Source organism: Littorina saxatilis, linkage group LG4, assembly GCF_037325665.1.
Source record: "Littorina saxatilis isolate snail1 linkage group LG4, US_GU_Lsax_2.0, whole genome shotgun sequence".
NCBI classification, from domain to species: Eukaryota; Metazoa; Mollusca; class Gastropoda; order Littorinimorpha; family Littorinidae; genus Littorina; species Littorina saxatilis.
This window is the reverse complement of record NC_090248.1, coordinates 26,234,253-26,249,603: the sequence shown is the minus strand read 5'-3', so window position 1 is coordinate 26,249,603 and position 15,351 is coordinate 26,234,253. Positions and strand designations below refer to the sequence as shown.

Sequence of the window (15,351 nt, the reverse complement as noted above, 5' to 3'; positions counted from 1 at the left end):
ATATTCTACACAAGAAACACTTAACAAGGGTAAAAGGAGAAACAGAATCCGTTAGTCGCCTCTTACGACATGCTGGGGAGCATCGGGTAAATTCTTTCTCGGCCCAACCAATATGGGACTCCCCCTAACCCGCGGGGGGTAAAGAATTTAACACAAACACAAATTCTTAAACATGACGTATTACTGATCTTACAACCTACAGACCTAAAGACCAACAATTCTGTTAAGAAGAACAATAACTGAATTTAAAACGTGACAACACATGCATATTACGCTCATTATCACTTTGATAAATGTGCATTTGACAGTTCTTTTTATAAATTTTTGCAAAGCTTAGTAAACAAACCCTTCTTGAACACAGAGCACACACAACTACAATTCTAGCTTTCCCCCCCTCAGTGTTTCACCTCTTGTCGCCAATTAGTGCATTCCTCAATCATTGGCACACCATTCAACTAAACAACAAAATCACTTGGTAGAAAACCCTGAACTAACAGCTTGTCTACTGCATTCCAACTGATATAATTCCAAATGCATTAAATCATAAGTACAACACCGCGAGGGTAGCCCGTGGATTGAAATAGGCTACCCCCTGGCTGGCAACACAGGGCAACAATGTTCCCACTGTCTATAGGCTACCCCCTGGCTGGTAACACAGGGCAACAATGTTCCCACTGTCTATAGGCTACCCCCTGGCTGGTAAGACAGGGCAACAATGTTCCCACTGTCTATAGGCTACCCCCTGGCTGGTAACACAGGGCAACAATGTTCCCACTGTCTATAGGCTACCCCCTGGCTGGTAACACAGGGCAACAATGTTCCCACTGTCTATAGGCTACCCCCTGGCTGGTAACACAGGGCAACAATGTTCCCACTGTCTATAGGCTACCCCCTGGCTGGTAACACAGGGCAACAATGTTCCCACTGTCTATAGGCTACCCCCTGGCTGGCAACACAGGGCAACAATGTTCCCACTGTCTATAGGCTACCCCCTGGCTGGTAACACAGGGCAACAATGTTCCCACTGTCTATAGGCTACCCCCTGGCTGGTAACACAGGGCAACAATGTTCCCACTGTCTATAGGCTACCCCCTGGCTGGTAACACAGGGCAACAATGTTCCCACTGTCTATAGGCTACCCCCTGGCTGGTAACACAGGGCAACAATGTTCCCACTGTCTATCCTTTCTTTTTGTTTCTCATATTCTGTCTTTTGTCTTGCTGTTTATCTGCACTGTTTTCTGCCTTCAAGCCCTGTTATCTATCTGTATTCATAAATATTCTCTTAATCACTCGAAGTCGGAGTATGGCTGCCCATGCGGCAGGGTATAACAAACGGCCATACACGCAAAATTCTCATCCCCGAAAAGGGATGACCCTGGGAACTCAAGCCCAGGAACAAGAAGAAGAAGAAGAAGAAGAAGAACTAGTACAACGACTACATGCAGATGGCCCCCAAAACTGTTCTTTACCTTAAAACCTTAAACCTTAAATTTGAATGCCTGTTTCTACACCTGTCCTTTGTAGGCATAGTGACCAGATACAACTCAACATGAAAAGCTGTACACAAGATAATTCAGCATTACATGTACAGCGTGTAACTCAGAATGATGTATGCTGATGCAATTTAACTGTGGACATGTAAATGTGTATACATCTGATTCATTGTTAAAACGGGTGCGTGCAAGAATCATACGGATAGCGGAGGCTTTGTCAGTACCCTTAAGATTTTCGTAGCGATAGGACGATTGTGATTTTGGGTCAGCGTTGTGACCAGTTTCCGTCGGCGGAGTTTGTGACGAGTTCTCCTATACATTGAGTGGACTGTAAGCAGATAGTTTCTTTTGTATTATTGTAATTTGTATTTGCTAAGTTTGATCGGTTTTATGATGTGTTGTGCGTATGATTGATGCTATGGTGTGTACGTATATATGTGTGTTAGCCATTTCGTGAGTAGTGACGTCATAGCGTCAGTTTCGTTGTTGTCCGTATTTCTAGTTTCCCGGGGCGGCAGCTAAGTGTCTTTGTTCACGGTGTAGCGTGCTTTGTGACGTAATAGCTAGGGTAATCTCCCTTAAGTAGCTTAGAGTACTGTACCCTGAAGTTGTTGGCCCTGGTCACGCTTGCATGCATGAGTGTCTGTGCACGGTGTAGCGTGCTTTGTGACGTCATAGCTAGGGTAACCTCGCTTTAGTAGCTTGCATACGTGACGCGAGGGTCTGACTAAAGACTACGCGCGACCTCCAACAAAAGCATGTTCATGTAATATTTTAATATATATATGTAGTATCTTCACAACATTATCTGACTTTGTACTAAGTTTTTAGTCATAGAAATTAAAACAAGTCGCGTAAGGCGAAATAACAACATTAAGTCAAGCTGTTGAACTCACAGAATGAAACTGAACGCACTGCTTTTTTCACCAAGACCACATACTCGTAGTTTCGTCAGTCCACCGCTCGTGGCAAAGGCAGTGAAATCGACAAGCCATGCAGAATAGTGCGGTAGTGGTCGCGCTGAGCAGGATAACACGCTTTTCTGTATGTCTATTCTTTTTAGCTTACTGAGTTTGTTTTTAATCCAAACATATCATATCTATATGTTTTTGGAATCAGGGACCGACAAGGAATAAGATGAAATTGTGTTTAAATCGATTTCGGAAAATTAATTTTAATCATAATTTTCATATTTTTAATTTTCAGAGCTTGTTTGTAATCCAAATATAATATATGTATATGTTTTTGGAATCAGAAAATGACGAAGAATAAGATGATTCTTTTTGGATCGTTTAATAAAAAAATAATTTTAATTACAAGTTTCCGATTTTTAATGACCAAACTCATTCATTAGTTTTTAAGCCACCAAGCTAAAATGCAATACCAAAGTCCGGCCTTCGTCGAAGATTGCTTTGCCAAAATTTCAATCCATTTGATTGAAAAATGAGGGTGTGACAGTGCCGCCTCAACTTTTACAAAAAGCCGGATATGACGTCATCAAAGGTATTTATCAAAAAAAAGAAAAAAACGTCCGGGGATATCATTCCCAGGAACTCTCATGTCAAATTTCATAAAGATCGGTCCAGTAGTTTAGTCTGAATCGCTCTACACACACACACTCACTCACAGACAGACAGACACAGACAGACACACACACACACATATATAGAACACCAGGACCCTCGTCTCGATTCCCCCTCTATGTTAAAACATTTAGTCAAAACTTGACAAAATGTAAAAATGTGGGAGTTGTGATGCATTTTCGAAGAGCTATCGAGCGAAAGTGAAAGCATCGGAATTCTGTGTCCGACCTTGTTCGCATTGTTAACCCGCACGCGCGTCCTCAAACCAAAGCATTTTCATGTAATATGTTTTATATATTTAGTATCTGCACAACATTGTCTTACCTTGAACCAACTTTTAAGTTATAGAAATAAACAAATAAGGGAGTTATGATGCATTTTCGAAGACAAAAATCCGAGGCTTTCTTTTTTGCTCGATAGCTCTTTGAAAATGCATCATAACTCCCTTATTCCTATAATCTAAAAGTTGGTACAAAGTCAGACAATAGAGAGATTAAGAAGCACTACCACATTCGTTTCGTTGGCATTTTCGGTTGTAAAACGTCACACCTTTTTGAGTACACGTGACTTCCGATCTCTACGAACAGAAATTCGCTTCGCCAAGAGAAACGAAATTCGTAGAATTGGTCATTCGGACGAAAGTGACTTCGGTCGCGTTTTATATTCGAATAGTCATAAAATATGCCTACCTTGTGTAATCGATGTATGCTCTGACATCTTTAGGCGCGATTTATCATTGAAATGTTTTTAAAAATCAAGTTTAAAAAGCCGTAAAGCAGGCTTGAATTGGGTAAGTGAGTGACTGAGCAGACGAAAGAAATTTCAAGATGGCGACCCAAACATCAGACCGACTCAACTTTTCAGTCGGCTGGTCAAGCCGCCTAGAGGAGAAAAATGCATGAAGCAGTTAAAGTTTATGATGTGTTGAGTTGTGGCCTGAGTATCTGATGCGTTTCAGCAGAAGTGAGGCAGCTGGTATTATCTGATCGACACTTCTGAACCGGTGCGACCAGCGAAACGAAATTCTTCTGTCCTCTTAACCGCTGTACTAGCGACACATGGTGTTCCCCCGCCGAGTGTCTTTTGCAACCACGAAAATGCCAACCATATGAATGTGGTAGCCCTTCTTAAAGTCTCTACTGTTGTGAAAATACTAGATATATATATAAAAACATTACATGTTAGAGGTCGAGGGTGCGGGTCTAAAAAAAGCGAACATGGTCAGACGCAGAATTCCGATGCTTCACTTTGCTTGGTAGCTCTTCGAAAATGCATCATAACTCCCTTATTTTTGACTTTTATGACTTTAAACTTGGTACAGCGCGAGAAAATACTGTAAAGGTACTAGAAGAACAAAAATATTTCCTGTATATGCTTTAGATGAAGGTCGCGCACTGTCGCGTAGTCTCTAGTCAGACCGGTGACGGGTCCTCGGCGGTCTATTGTGTAATGGATTAGTCCTGTCTCCCCATCGCTCCCCCCCTCCCTCCTTTCCATGGTAGTTAATGTTTATATGGTTAGGATACATTGGTATGAATGGTGCGTTTACTTTTGTTATGTCATGTACAGTTTATATTATGTTTTCTTTTCTTTTTATGTGTCATCAGACACTGCCTTCTGGTACATGTTAAATTAAAGTCACGTTACTGCAACCCCTGACTTGGCATCTCTATGTGAATGCTTCCTGATCTGAGCACCCCACCACTTCACATCTGTTTGGTGGGGTAAAAAAAATCACAGCATGACCACACACAAACACGCGCACACACAAACTCACATCTACTGGTGGCAATAACTCAATCTTACATTGAAGTTCAGAATAACTCTACTTCCAAATAAGTAAAACATTCATTCAGGCTATGTAGTAACCTTTGATTGTTTTTCAATTAAACTGGAAAATATGGATACATGACATCAAACATTCCATAGTTCACACAGCACTAAAACCTGTCTTGTCAAGACGATTTTATAGCACTCTTATCATCCTGTTCTGTTGATTTTTCTTCTGCTGCTGCTCCTTCACTTTGATTTTCATTGGAATTTCCTGCCTCTCCCTCCCCCTCGTCTTCTTTTGACGGGTATAACTCTGGGTAGCCTTGCATACAGTCCTGCATTTGTCGGAAACTTTCGTAGCAGTCTGATCCCTTGGGCTCGGCTTCGCTGTAGTGAAAACAGGAGAACGCCTCTCTGAACTGCATCCCGCATGGTCCACTGGCCATACCACCCAGACACGGACAGTTCCAGTTGATGTCACCATTGGGCAGGATCAGGCCTGTGTTGGGACATAAAGGCAAGAAATCAGTATTAAGGTTCAGCAGAATCCTTACTGGTTCTAGAAAAATCAAGGGAAGAGGACCCCTGATTTAAGACAAAACACCCTTTATGGCCTTGCTTTCTCATATTTTCTGTTCATAACCTGTCACGTTACCTCCTTTTTGAAAGCGGATTTTCTCAGATTTTTGCATCTTACCCTTCGCCCGACTTCGTTATTGACTACACGCGGAAGACATCGTGGGGCCGTGCGGCCCCATACTTCTTAAAGAGGGGGAAAGCGGCATGCATACCCCTCCGCAGACTTCGTGGGGCCATGCGGCCCCATACTCTAAACAGAATATATGACTTTTGGTTTCTCTTTAGCTAGTGTTTTCTTAATTAGTTTTCAATGAAATGTAATGATCTATTAGGACATAACAGATGTTTAGGTGGTTGAGGCATTTCTAAAAGCTCATTAAACAAGAAGAGCAAACGCTCGATCGAGTCACTTTCGCAGTTCTGAATATTATATGAGGCATCAGATGGACAGGAAGAAATTGCTATTCACAACACAATGAGTCACGTTCACATAAAATTTGAGCCCGGTCACTTTTATAGTTTCCGAGAAAAGCCCAACGTTAAGTTGTGTGTTGCCGAACAGAAAAGGCTAGTTATCTCCCTTGTTTTTCTGATAACGTTCGTAAAAGGCTACAGATGTAAATACTTTGATGTAAAGAATAATCCTACAAAGTTTCAATCACATCCGATGAACTTTGTCAAAGATATAAAATGTCTAATTTTTCCTTTGACGCTGACCTGTGACCTTGAAAAAGGTCAAAGGTCAACGAAACCATCGTTAAAGTGTAGAGGTCATTGGAGGTCACGACTAAACAAAATATGAGCCCGATCGCTTTGATAGTTTCCGAGAAAAGTCCAACGTTAAGGTGGTGTCTACGGACGGCCGGCCGGATGGCCGGCCGGACAGACTAACACTGACCGATTACATAGAGTCACTTTTTCTCAAGTGACTCAAAAATTGTGGAATCGTTCCAGAAATATTTACAATCAAACACCCATCTGGGGCCACACGGCCCCACGATGTCGGGCGAAGGCTTTAAGAGGGGTTCTGTAAAGGAACTATTCCAATCATTTCTTTCCCATGCACATCCTTCTGCATCTCACTCTAAGGGACCAAGACTGCACAAGAAAACCATGCTTGTGTCTAAACTAGTAGTTAGGTGTTTTCAGTACTTCCCAGTCCTTCTCCTAGACAACAGAGTCTTACTCTTAGGAATATTACCATGTTCAGTTCTTACAGTAGTTGATAGTGGGGGGGGGGGGGGGGGGGGGGGGGGGGGGATCCTATCTTTTATGCGTACTTTTATTGTGGTTCCGATAGCTCTTAGAGTTTCATAGTTCTCACCATGTCTGTATAGTGTATGTATTAGTTACTGTGATACCAAATTGTCTTACCCATGTATGTATGATGCTATGCGCCAGTGATGTATGAATGCTATTTATTTTTGTTTTTATCACACAGCAAGCTGCTTTCCTCGTGTATTTTTTATGTTCATTCATGTATTGTACACTTGGCAATAAATTATCTATCTATCTATTAAGAGTCTCACACCGCTTCTTATGAAGAAAATAAATGTTCAGTTTATGTCGCTGTCAGTGTAATCATCATGTTCATGAGTTTTTACCATCTTATCTCACCTGGTTCCTCATCTTCATCATTTGCATCCACCTTGATGATGGCTGTGCTTGGCTGCTGCAGATCTTCTTTGGTTGCAAAGATGATTTCATCTTTACCTGTCAGAAAACACACCACAGGCAGAATTAAAATCATGTCCGATTACTAACATTTACAACTTAAGTACAAGCTGCATGAACTAGCATTACAGTTACACTTTATTAATTAAATTCTCACAGGGATGAACCGATTTTACCGCTATGACATTTTTAAAGGCACAGTAAGCCTCCCGTAAACCATCACAGATACGGTCAGGCTTTTACACACAGTACAAACACCCTTTCATTTAAACACTCACCGATTGAGAACATCCTAGGTGCCCTCCGTAAAGAGCGAACAATTTTCAAAGAATTTATTTTTGCGTGGTTTATCTTACCCCTGAGCCATTGGGAACCCGTGTGATCCAGTTTCCCTTTTTCACAATGTAGTCGTCAGTTAGTCATTTGAATGCGACTCGATGTGAGCTTATCTACAATAGCACGTTTTTATGCATGAAACAAACGGCTGTGGTTCACAAGAACTCTAGCGATGGCTTTTGACTGTTGGCGATATGCCGCATAAACCGTCGTCTGCTACGACCCTTGCGTGACCCTGCTTCCGGGCTTATCTTTTTTCAAACTTTCACAACTTCGAATTGCACTGATCCTGTCTTGATGAAAAAAGAATTCTTTTATGATTAAAGAATGTTTGTGTAACAAGCTGTCAATTTATTATTTAGATTTTAAAAGTTAGGTCTAGCGCAAAAACGCACCACGGTCCAAAAACATTCTGATAATCATCGATCCACAGCTATCGCCAGTTTAAAGGAAGTAACTCATTTTTGACCTGAGTTCAGGATGGGTCCAAAAAGTGTTCGAGACAATCTGCAAAATTAATTCTTTAAAAATTGCTCGCTCTTTACGTAGGGCACCTAGGATGTTCCCGTTTGGTGAGCGTTCAAATGGAAGGGTGTTTGTACTGTGTGTAAAAGCCTGACAGTATCTGTAATGGTTTACGGGAGGCTTACTGTCCGGGCGTGATTTCCGGGATATTCATAACAGCCGTCCAGCACCAAAACGAGGCGTCATTGTTGTAAAGGGCCAAGTCCACGAAAATAAATTCTTTGAAAATTTCTCACGCTCGACAGAAAGCAGCCAGGATGTTCCCGTTCGGTGAGCGTTTAAATGGAAGTATGCTTGTACTGTATGTAGACGCTCGGGGAGCTCTGTGATGGTTTACGGGAGGCTTACTGTGTCTTTAATCTTTTTTAGATCCTTCCCTCTTTAAACCATTACATTTAAACACTGACAGTAACAGTACCGCACTAATCATGACGCATTCTTGCAGACATCACAAGCATTGTACTGTACCCTATGACCCGAGTAAAATCTGAAGGACAAGGTTCAGCCATTTCATAGTTTGCAATGGACCATAACTGTGCTCAGGGCCGGTTCGTCACTGGCAACCTTCACACATTAAAATAAGAAATCATTGATTTAGTGATTAATGTTCTGAATTCAGATCTGTCAAGAGATCCATTCACTGATTCACATAATGTGTGATGGATAGTAGAGCCTGACAGGATCGACTTGCCCATTGATTCTAAAATACCCTGTTGATCTTACAATAAATCTGCCAAACAGACTAACTTACTCAAGCTAATGGTTGTTGATTCTTGGCTAAGCTAAATCTTGCATGCATTCTTTATAATGCTGCAACTTTAGGTGCAAATCAGTCTTCCTGAACATTAATATTTGTTTCTAATGTCAAAACTGTGCACACAAAAACTGCCAAATTTAATTGGGATTGAGACTGCCAGTCTCCCGCAAGCACAAATGCAGAGGGACTGGTTCGATCTACACTAGCTGAGTACCCCTCATAAAAAAAGTACACAGATATATTTAGCTGTAGATCTGTGTGATGTGGCTACATGTAGTTATATTAAAACGAAGTATATTGCCAGAAAGGTTTGTTTGTTTGCTTTCTTTATTTATTTGGTGTTTAACGTCGTTTTCAACCACGAAGGTTACATCGCGACGGGGAAAGTGGGGGGGAGATGGGATAGAGCCACTTGTTAATTGTTTCTTGTTCACAAAAGCACTAATCAAGTTTGTTTGCTTAACGCCCAGCCAACCACGAAGGGCCATATCAGGGCGGTGCTGCTTTGACATGCCAGAAAGGTAATTCATTCCCCTACCGTATAAAATAAAGAGTTTTATTTTTCATAAATTAGTGCTTTTGTAGTTTACCGGAAACCTAGGACACCCCCCAAAATTAAATTCGCAAAAGCAAACTTGCAGACACTAAACTACACAAAATCAAAATAAGCAAGAGTGACCCCGTTTTTGATCTCAAATGGAAAAACAACTCATTTTCTCCCCATAAAAATGTATGTGGTTCAGCTGTTGTGCCTAGCAGTGTTGTTTTGCCATTTTGAAGAAGACTGGTGTCAGCCTCTTCAGAAGCCGTAAAACTTCTAAAAGGCTTGTTTTGGTATCAATTTTCTCATCGATGAGCCTGTATACACTCCGAGTGCGTATATCTTTTGCCATCTTCCAAATCTCAAAATCCATGGGGAATTCTGGGGAGGGAAATCCTGTCATGCAATGACGTCTGTGCCGTTCGGCAATTAGTCAATGCATTTCAGAGCCAGACTACAACATAATGTCGGTCACATTTGAAATTAACGTTAACTGTTAACTGAAACGCAGTGGCTACCATGGATAGCGGACTTCACAGCGAAGCAGTTTTGACAGTAGGAAGTACGTTCGAATCCTTTGACAGGTTGCAAAAAGTTATCTCAGACTTTGAAACGAACGCGTTCGTCCAGCTCTACGTTCAGTCGTCGCGAACCCTGCAGGTGCAGCGCAAACGAGCCCCCAGAAAGACTTTCAACCAAGCATTGCAGTTTGGCGAGTTGGACTATGCCTGCATCAATGGAGGACGAAATTTCAAATCTAAATTTAAAAAAAAAAAGTCTCTCCGACAGTGCGAGTCTTCTAATATGGACCACCTTCAACAAATCGAAGAAAATAAAAGCTAAAGGCTGTTCTCATTAATTTATTAAGAAGCTTGCTGGAAATAACCTATAACTAGCCCTCGAGATTTAAAACAAATTATAACTAAAAGTCTTTTTTTTTGTGGAAGTTGATCATTTCACTTATTTTCACTCTGTTTTTGATAGGCTTCTTTGTACTTCAAATAATGCTCTCATCAACCCGAAACAGATAAATCTAACGCATATTTTAATGTGTCTGACTTGTACACTAACTTGTATCATGCTATTTTGAAGGATAGGGGGCTTTTTACAGTGATTCATGAAGGCCGCTTCACGGGTCCATATTACGTGCCCAGGCTCCTAATATGAACCATGTGGGTTTTTTTTTAATTTAATTTTTGCTGAATGTCTATCAATCCTAATTCACTCTAATTAGGCTTAACGCTTAACCTAAGACAGAAGGACTACCAAACATAAAATGAAACGTCTTCGCAAAAAAACAAGCTAGTTATCAGCATGAAACAAAAAGTGGTCCATATAAGGCATATTAGGAGCCCTTCCCCTATACTCCCCCCCCCCCCCCCCCCTTATGCACCAATGTTGCACAAAAGTTAGGGGTGGGCGTTTACTAGGTACTATACCCTTTGCAGGAGCAGTTCCTTTGCTAGAATACAGATATTTTTATCCCTTGGCATGGAAGTGTTCAAAGGATGCATTATGATTATTGCACAAATCGTTATACAAAAAAATTATGATAACGTGCAGGTGAGTGGTCTACCCTTCAAAATGGTCACGGGTTACAGTAGGCTACGACAGTAAAATGGCGTCATGCCGTAATTGCCGCATGTCCCTGTAGTGATATGTGGGATCACGCCGCGCCGTAATCAAAGTCTGTCCGACTTACTCTACGACGTGGAAAAGGTGTAACCGAAGCTTCTAGTGAGCGTGTTACGACAGTAAAATGGCGTCATGTCGTAACTGGAGAATGTCCGGGTAAGATCACGCCGCGCCGTAATCAAAGTCTGGCCGAGTGACTCTACGACTCATGAGTCATGGAAAAGGTGTAACAGAAGCCTGCAGTGAGCGGGTTACGACAGTAAAATGACATCATGCCGTAACTACAGAATTTCTGAGTCGAAATACGACTTGAAAAAGGCGTAACAGTAGCCCCTACCTAACTGAAATTAACGACAATGAAAAACTCTGTTACAAATCTGTAGCCAATGAAATGCCCCCTAACAAGTCCTTAGGAAGTAGCCAATGAAAAATCAGTCTGACGTATTGACTCCAGCTATCTCTTTTTCTGAGTGTCGAGGGTTGTCCATTCACATAGTATACAACCGTTTCTAGGTCCATACACATTCCAAGTGTGTTCCAAACTCTGACAATAAACTGCCGTGAAGCATCAGTTTCGTGCGTGTGGTTTTTATATTTAGTCAAGGGGGAATCGAAACGAGGGTCGTGGTGTATGTGTGTCTGTCTGTGCGTGTGTGTGTGTGTGTAGAGCGATTCAGAGAAAACTACTGGACCGATCTTCATGAAACTAGACATGAGAGATCCTGGGTATGAAATCCCCGAACGTATTTTTCATTTTTTTGATAAATGTCTTTGATGACGTCATATCCGGCTTTTCGTGAAAGTTGAGGCGGCACTGTCACGCCCTCATTTTTCAACCAAATTGGTTGAAATTTTGGTCAAGTAATCTTCGACGAAGCCCGGACTTCGGTATTGCATTTCAGCGTGGTGGCTTAAAAATTAATTAATGACTTTGGTCATTAAAAATCTGAAAATTGTAAAAAAAAATAAAAATTTATAAAACGATCCAAATTTACGTTTATCTTATTCTCCATCATTTGCTGATTCCAAAAACATATAAATATGTTATATTCGGATTAAAAACAAGCTCTGAAAATTAAATATATAAAAATTATTATCAAAATTAAAGTGTCCAAATCAATTTAAAAACACTTTCATCTTATTCCTTGTCGGTTCCTGATTCCAAAAACATATAGATATGATATGTTTGGATTAAAAACACGCTCAGAAAATTAAAACAAAGAGAGGTACAGAAAAGCGTGCTATCCTTCTTAGCGCAACTACTACCCCGCTCTTCTTGTCAATTTCACTGCCTATGCCGTGAGCGGTGGACTACGAGTATACGGTCTTGCTGCGTTGCATTGAGTTCAGTTTCATTCTGTGAGTTCGACAGCTACTTGACTAAATATTGTATTTTCGCCTTACGCGACTTGTTGTTGTTTGTGTTCGTTCCCAGCGTACTTTGAATGATAACATGAATCAAAAGTGAAGTGTACCTTCGCAAAATGGTGTCGAATGTTGACGCGGTTCTGTGTCTGGTCTTTTAAAGGCCGAGGTCCAACAGGCCAGAATACCCATGGGTATAGGCGGAGCCTATTTTCAGTGACCGACAGGTCTCAAGTTACCTAGTTTGGTGGATGCAGCGGCCAAGGCATTCCGCTTGATTAAACAAGCCAACAGCAGACTGCATACCTCGCCTTGGTGTGTGTGCCTTTCTTGTGAACCTCTGTAAAGTCCCGTTATGTATGTGTGTGTGTGTGTGTGTGTGTGTGTGTGTGTGTGTGTGTGTGTGCGCGTGTGGTATTCACCTTTTTTTCTGACGGTTATTTGGAAACATTATTAGTTGCAATAATTTATTCACACTAGCAATAAATCCTCTGAATGCAGATTACACGCACACACATACACACACACACACACGCCGTCGCATGCACGTGCGCATTTGTACACTTGTGCAATACAACTGAGCACATGGTGAAAGTTATGCAGTGCCATGCCCTAACGCAACCGGTCAACCTGACTTCGTGTTGTAGACTGAAGAGTAGAAATACCCTCTCTCTTGGTGCAGAGCCTGAGTGGAAACTCGCACCAACAATCGGATGCCAAGAACTTGAGGGACCATCTACAGAGTTAAATGTGTCACTGCTTTCTGTACAAATGTGGTGAGTGAGAGAAATCTGTATTGACATTGTGTGACTGTGTCAATAGAATTATAATTTCTAGCGCCTGTATTGCGTCGTAGGCTGTTATCGTAGGTATGACGTCGGTATGACGTAGGTTTCAGGGTTTCGTCATTTCACAGACAGGGGTGTCAGCTTGTGTTTATCGGTTACGTCTGCGTGTTCGGTTTGAATGAAAACACACAGACTATGCATTTGTTTGAATATTCCTGAATGGGGAATGCTTAGTTTTGTTCTTAATAAGTTAAATTAGTTTAGATCGTATTGATAAAAGAATGTTTGGGGTGGCGACGCATAATCAAGCAGCGTCATATAGGACCCTCTTCCCCTTCCCCTTTTCCCGACTAAAATGAGTAAAAGTTGTAATGAACTCGGCCAAAGTTGAAACAAACGCGCACTTGTGGCCTGGACTGGCAGAGAAAGAACATGTCAAGCCTTGCCGGCCTTGGGATGAACTATGCATAAATTTGTGATGCATTTGTGAAGTGAAAAAGTGTGTGTTGGTGTGTACCAATTGGAGTGATGGAGTGTGTGTTGGCTGGATGTCCTGGAACTGAATGCTGTTGTGAACCAGGGAGTGTTTCGTGTCCAGAGATGATGTAGACCAGGTGAGAATAGACCTTTTGTTATCGGTACATCTTCTTTGGAATTGGCACAATAATTTGATTGGTCTTTAGTCATGTGAATGTGTGGAATTAGATCTCAGCAAGCACAGAAAGTTGGTCCCCTCTCGGACCAATATTGGATTTGGCTAAATGGTCTGTTGTTTTGTCTGGAAATTGACAGCTGTAATAAAATGATGTGTAATTAACAACAGAAGAGTAGGCCAACGATAAGATTGAGAAAACCAAACATGCATGATGTAATACTGGAACTTGAAATTGTAACTGTGTTTCCGGTTATGATGACTGTGTGAGATGATACTTTGATATGAATTGTCGTTTCGGTGATTACTGACTTTGCTTTTACTTTTTGTTTTCCCAGCCGAGCGGACTCTTGGTGGGATAGCGTGTATGTATAGCATAGCGTGTTTTACTACCGTGTATGTATAGCATAGCGTGTTTTACTACCGTGTAGGTATAGCATAGCGTGTTTTACTACCGTGCATGTATACCATAGCGTGCTTTACCACCGTGTATGTATAGCATAGCGTGTTTTACTACCGTGTATGTATGGCATAGCGTGTTTTACTACCGTGTTTTAGCATAGTGTATGTTTAGCATAGCGTGTTAGTTCTAGGTAGTGTTTTACTACCGTGTTTAATAGCGTGTTTTAGAGCACACGTTACACCAGTGACTTTATAGTGTTGTGGCAACAGAACTTTTTCGAAGTAGAGATTTGCCTCACCCCACTTCTGACACCACATTTTTGAGTATGTGTTTCCACCTTTTTCAGACTAAGTGTTGAAAATGTTTATTGAAAAGTAGCATTAGTCTGACGAACCTATTTTTAACTTTTATTTTAAATGCTTGGTGATTGTGTGCGTGAGTGTTATGCAATAAAGAGGACAGAGAACATCATTCAATGTATTCAAACTTTTTATTGTTTGTGTACTCTCTCCCTCTCGCTTTTTTGTAATTGCCACACCCGCGTGCGCTCCACCACACATGCATGTTTGAATGTTTCACCCAAGACATTGGCGCCACTATGTAGCTCTGTGTCTTGGTTTTACAGTTCCCAAGGTATCAAGGTCGGTACCGTTTTCAAGACGAGTAGGTCAGTCTAGCCGGCTTTTGGAACAGTGGAACCCTTGTTACACAAACCGACTGCATTCTCTAAAGAAAATATATTGACCATTGTCTTTGCCATAATAAGCCAAATGTAAAGCCTGTGAATCTAACAAGTTGAAACTGACTTGTTAGACACCCTTATTTTGAACAAAAGATATAGTTTGCGGTTGTTAATTACGCATGTGACTGTTGGCTTCAGGTTGACCAGTAAATCCATATCAACTTGGAGATAACATACCTGATCTCGAACTGAAGTGTATAGATCTATAGCTTTTGCTAACTTCCAATTTCAGGGTCACTTACATCATTCAACACTCAACTTCTACCTTCAAGAGTAGAGCTTTCCACCGTATAAGCTAGAGTGACTTATAACATTGGGATAATAGTTGTTGTGAAGTAAAGATAAACGTCTCACCTTCTTTTCTGCAATATGACATGTTGTAGTTTTTGCTGTTTATTTACTCTTTTTCTTGACTGCAGACTAGGTATGTTCGTTTAACAAAATTCACATGGCGAATAATTTGATTTGCGCATGCGGACGCCGACGGAAGCGGAAGTAGAACT

The 15,351-nt window shown here is 41.2% G+C and overlaps 1 protein-coding gene and 1 long non-coding RNA gene across 2 annotated transcripts; one reads left to right on the top strand and one right to left on the bottom strand.

The window, feature by feature from the left end:
• Nucleotides 1-3,131: 3,131 nt before the first annotated feature.
• LOC138964349 (mitochondrial intermembrane space import and assembly protein 40-B-like) lies at nt 3,132-15,328 on the bottom strand. The gene is made up of 3 exons (XM_070336280.1): nt 15,203-15,328; nt 7,048-7,143; nt 3,132-5,350 (listed from the first exon to the last, which is right to left on the bottom strand). The coding sequence occupies exons 1-3, from the start codon at nt 15,222-15,224 to the stop codon at nt 5,034-5,036; spliced, it is 435 nt and encodes a 144-aa protein (XP_070192381.1). The 5' UTR covers nt 15,225-15,328; the 3' UTR covers nt 3,132-5,033.
• Nucleotides 13,033-14,577, top strand: LOC138964351 (uncharacterized). Its single transcript, XR_011455082.1, has 2 exons — nt 13,033-13,665; nt 14,042-14,577. It is a non-coding gene; the product is annotated as an uncharacterized lncRNA (long non-coding RNA).
• Nucleotides 15,329-15,351: the final 23 nt, after the last annotated feature.

Bases quoted from the DNA above. Each gene is read 5' to 3' on its own strand.
- LOC138964349 (XM_070336280.1), bottom strand. From the start codon at position 15,224: ATGTCATATTGCAGAAAAGAAG. The intron at 7,144-15,202 runs GTGAGACGTTTA...GTTTTCTGACAG, and splicing joins GTCATATTGCAGAAAAGAAG to GTAAAGATGAAATCATCTTT. The intron at 5,351-7,047 runs GTGAGATAAGAT...GTCCCAACACAG, and splicing joins TGATGAAGATGAGGAACCAG to GCCTGATCCTGCCCAATGGT.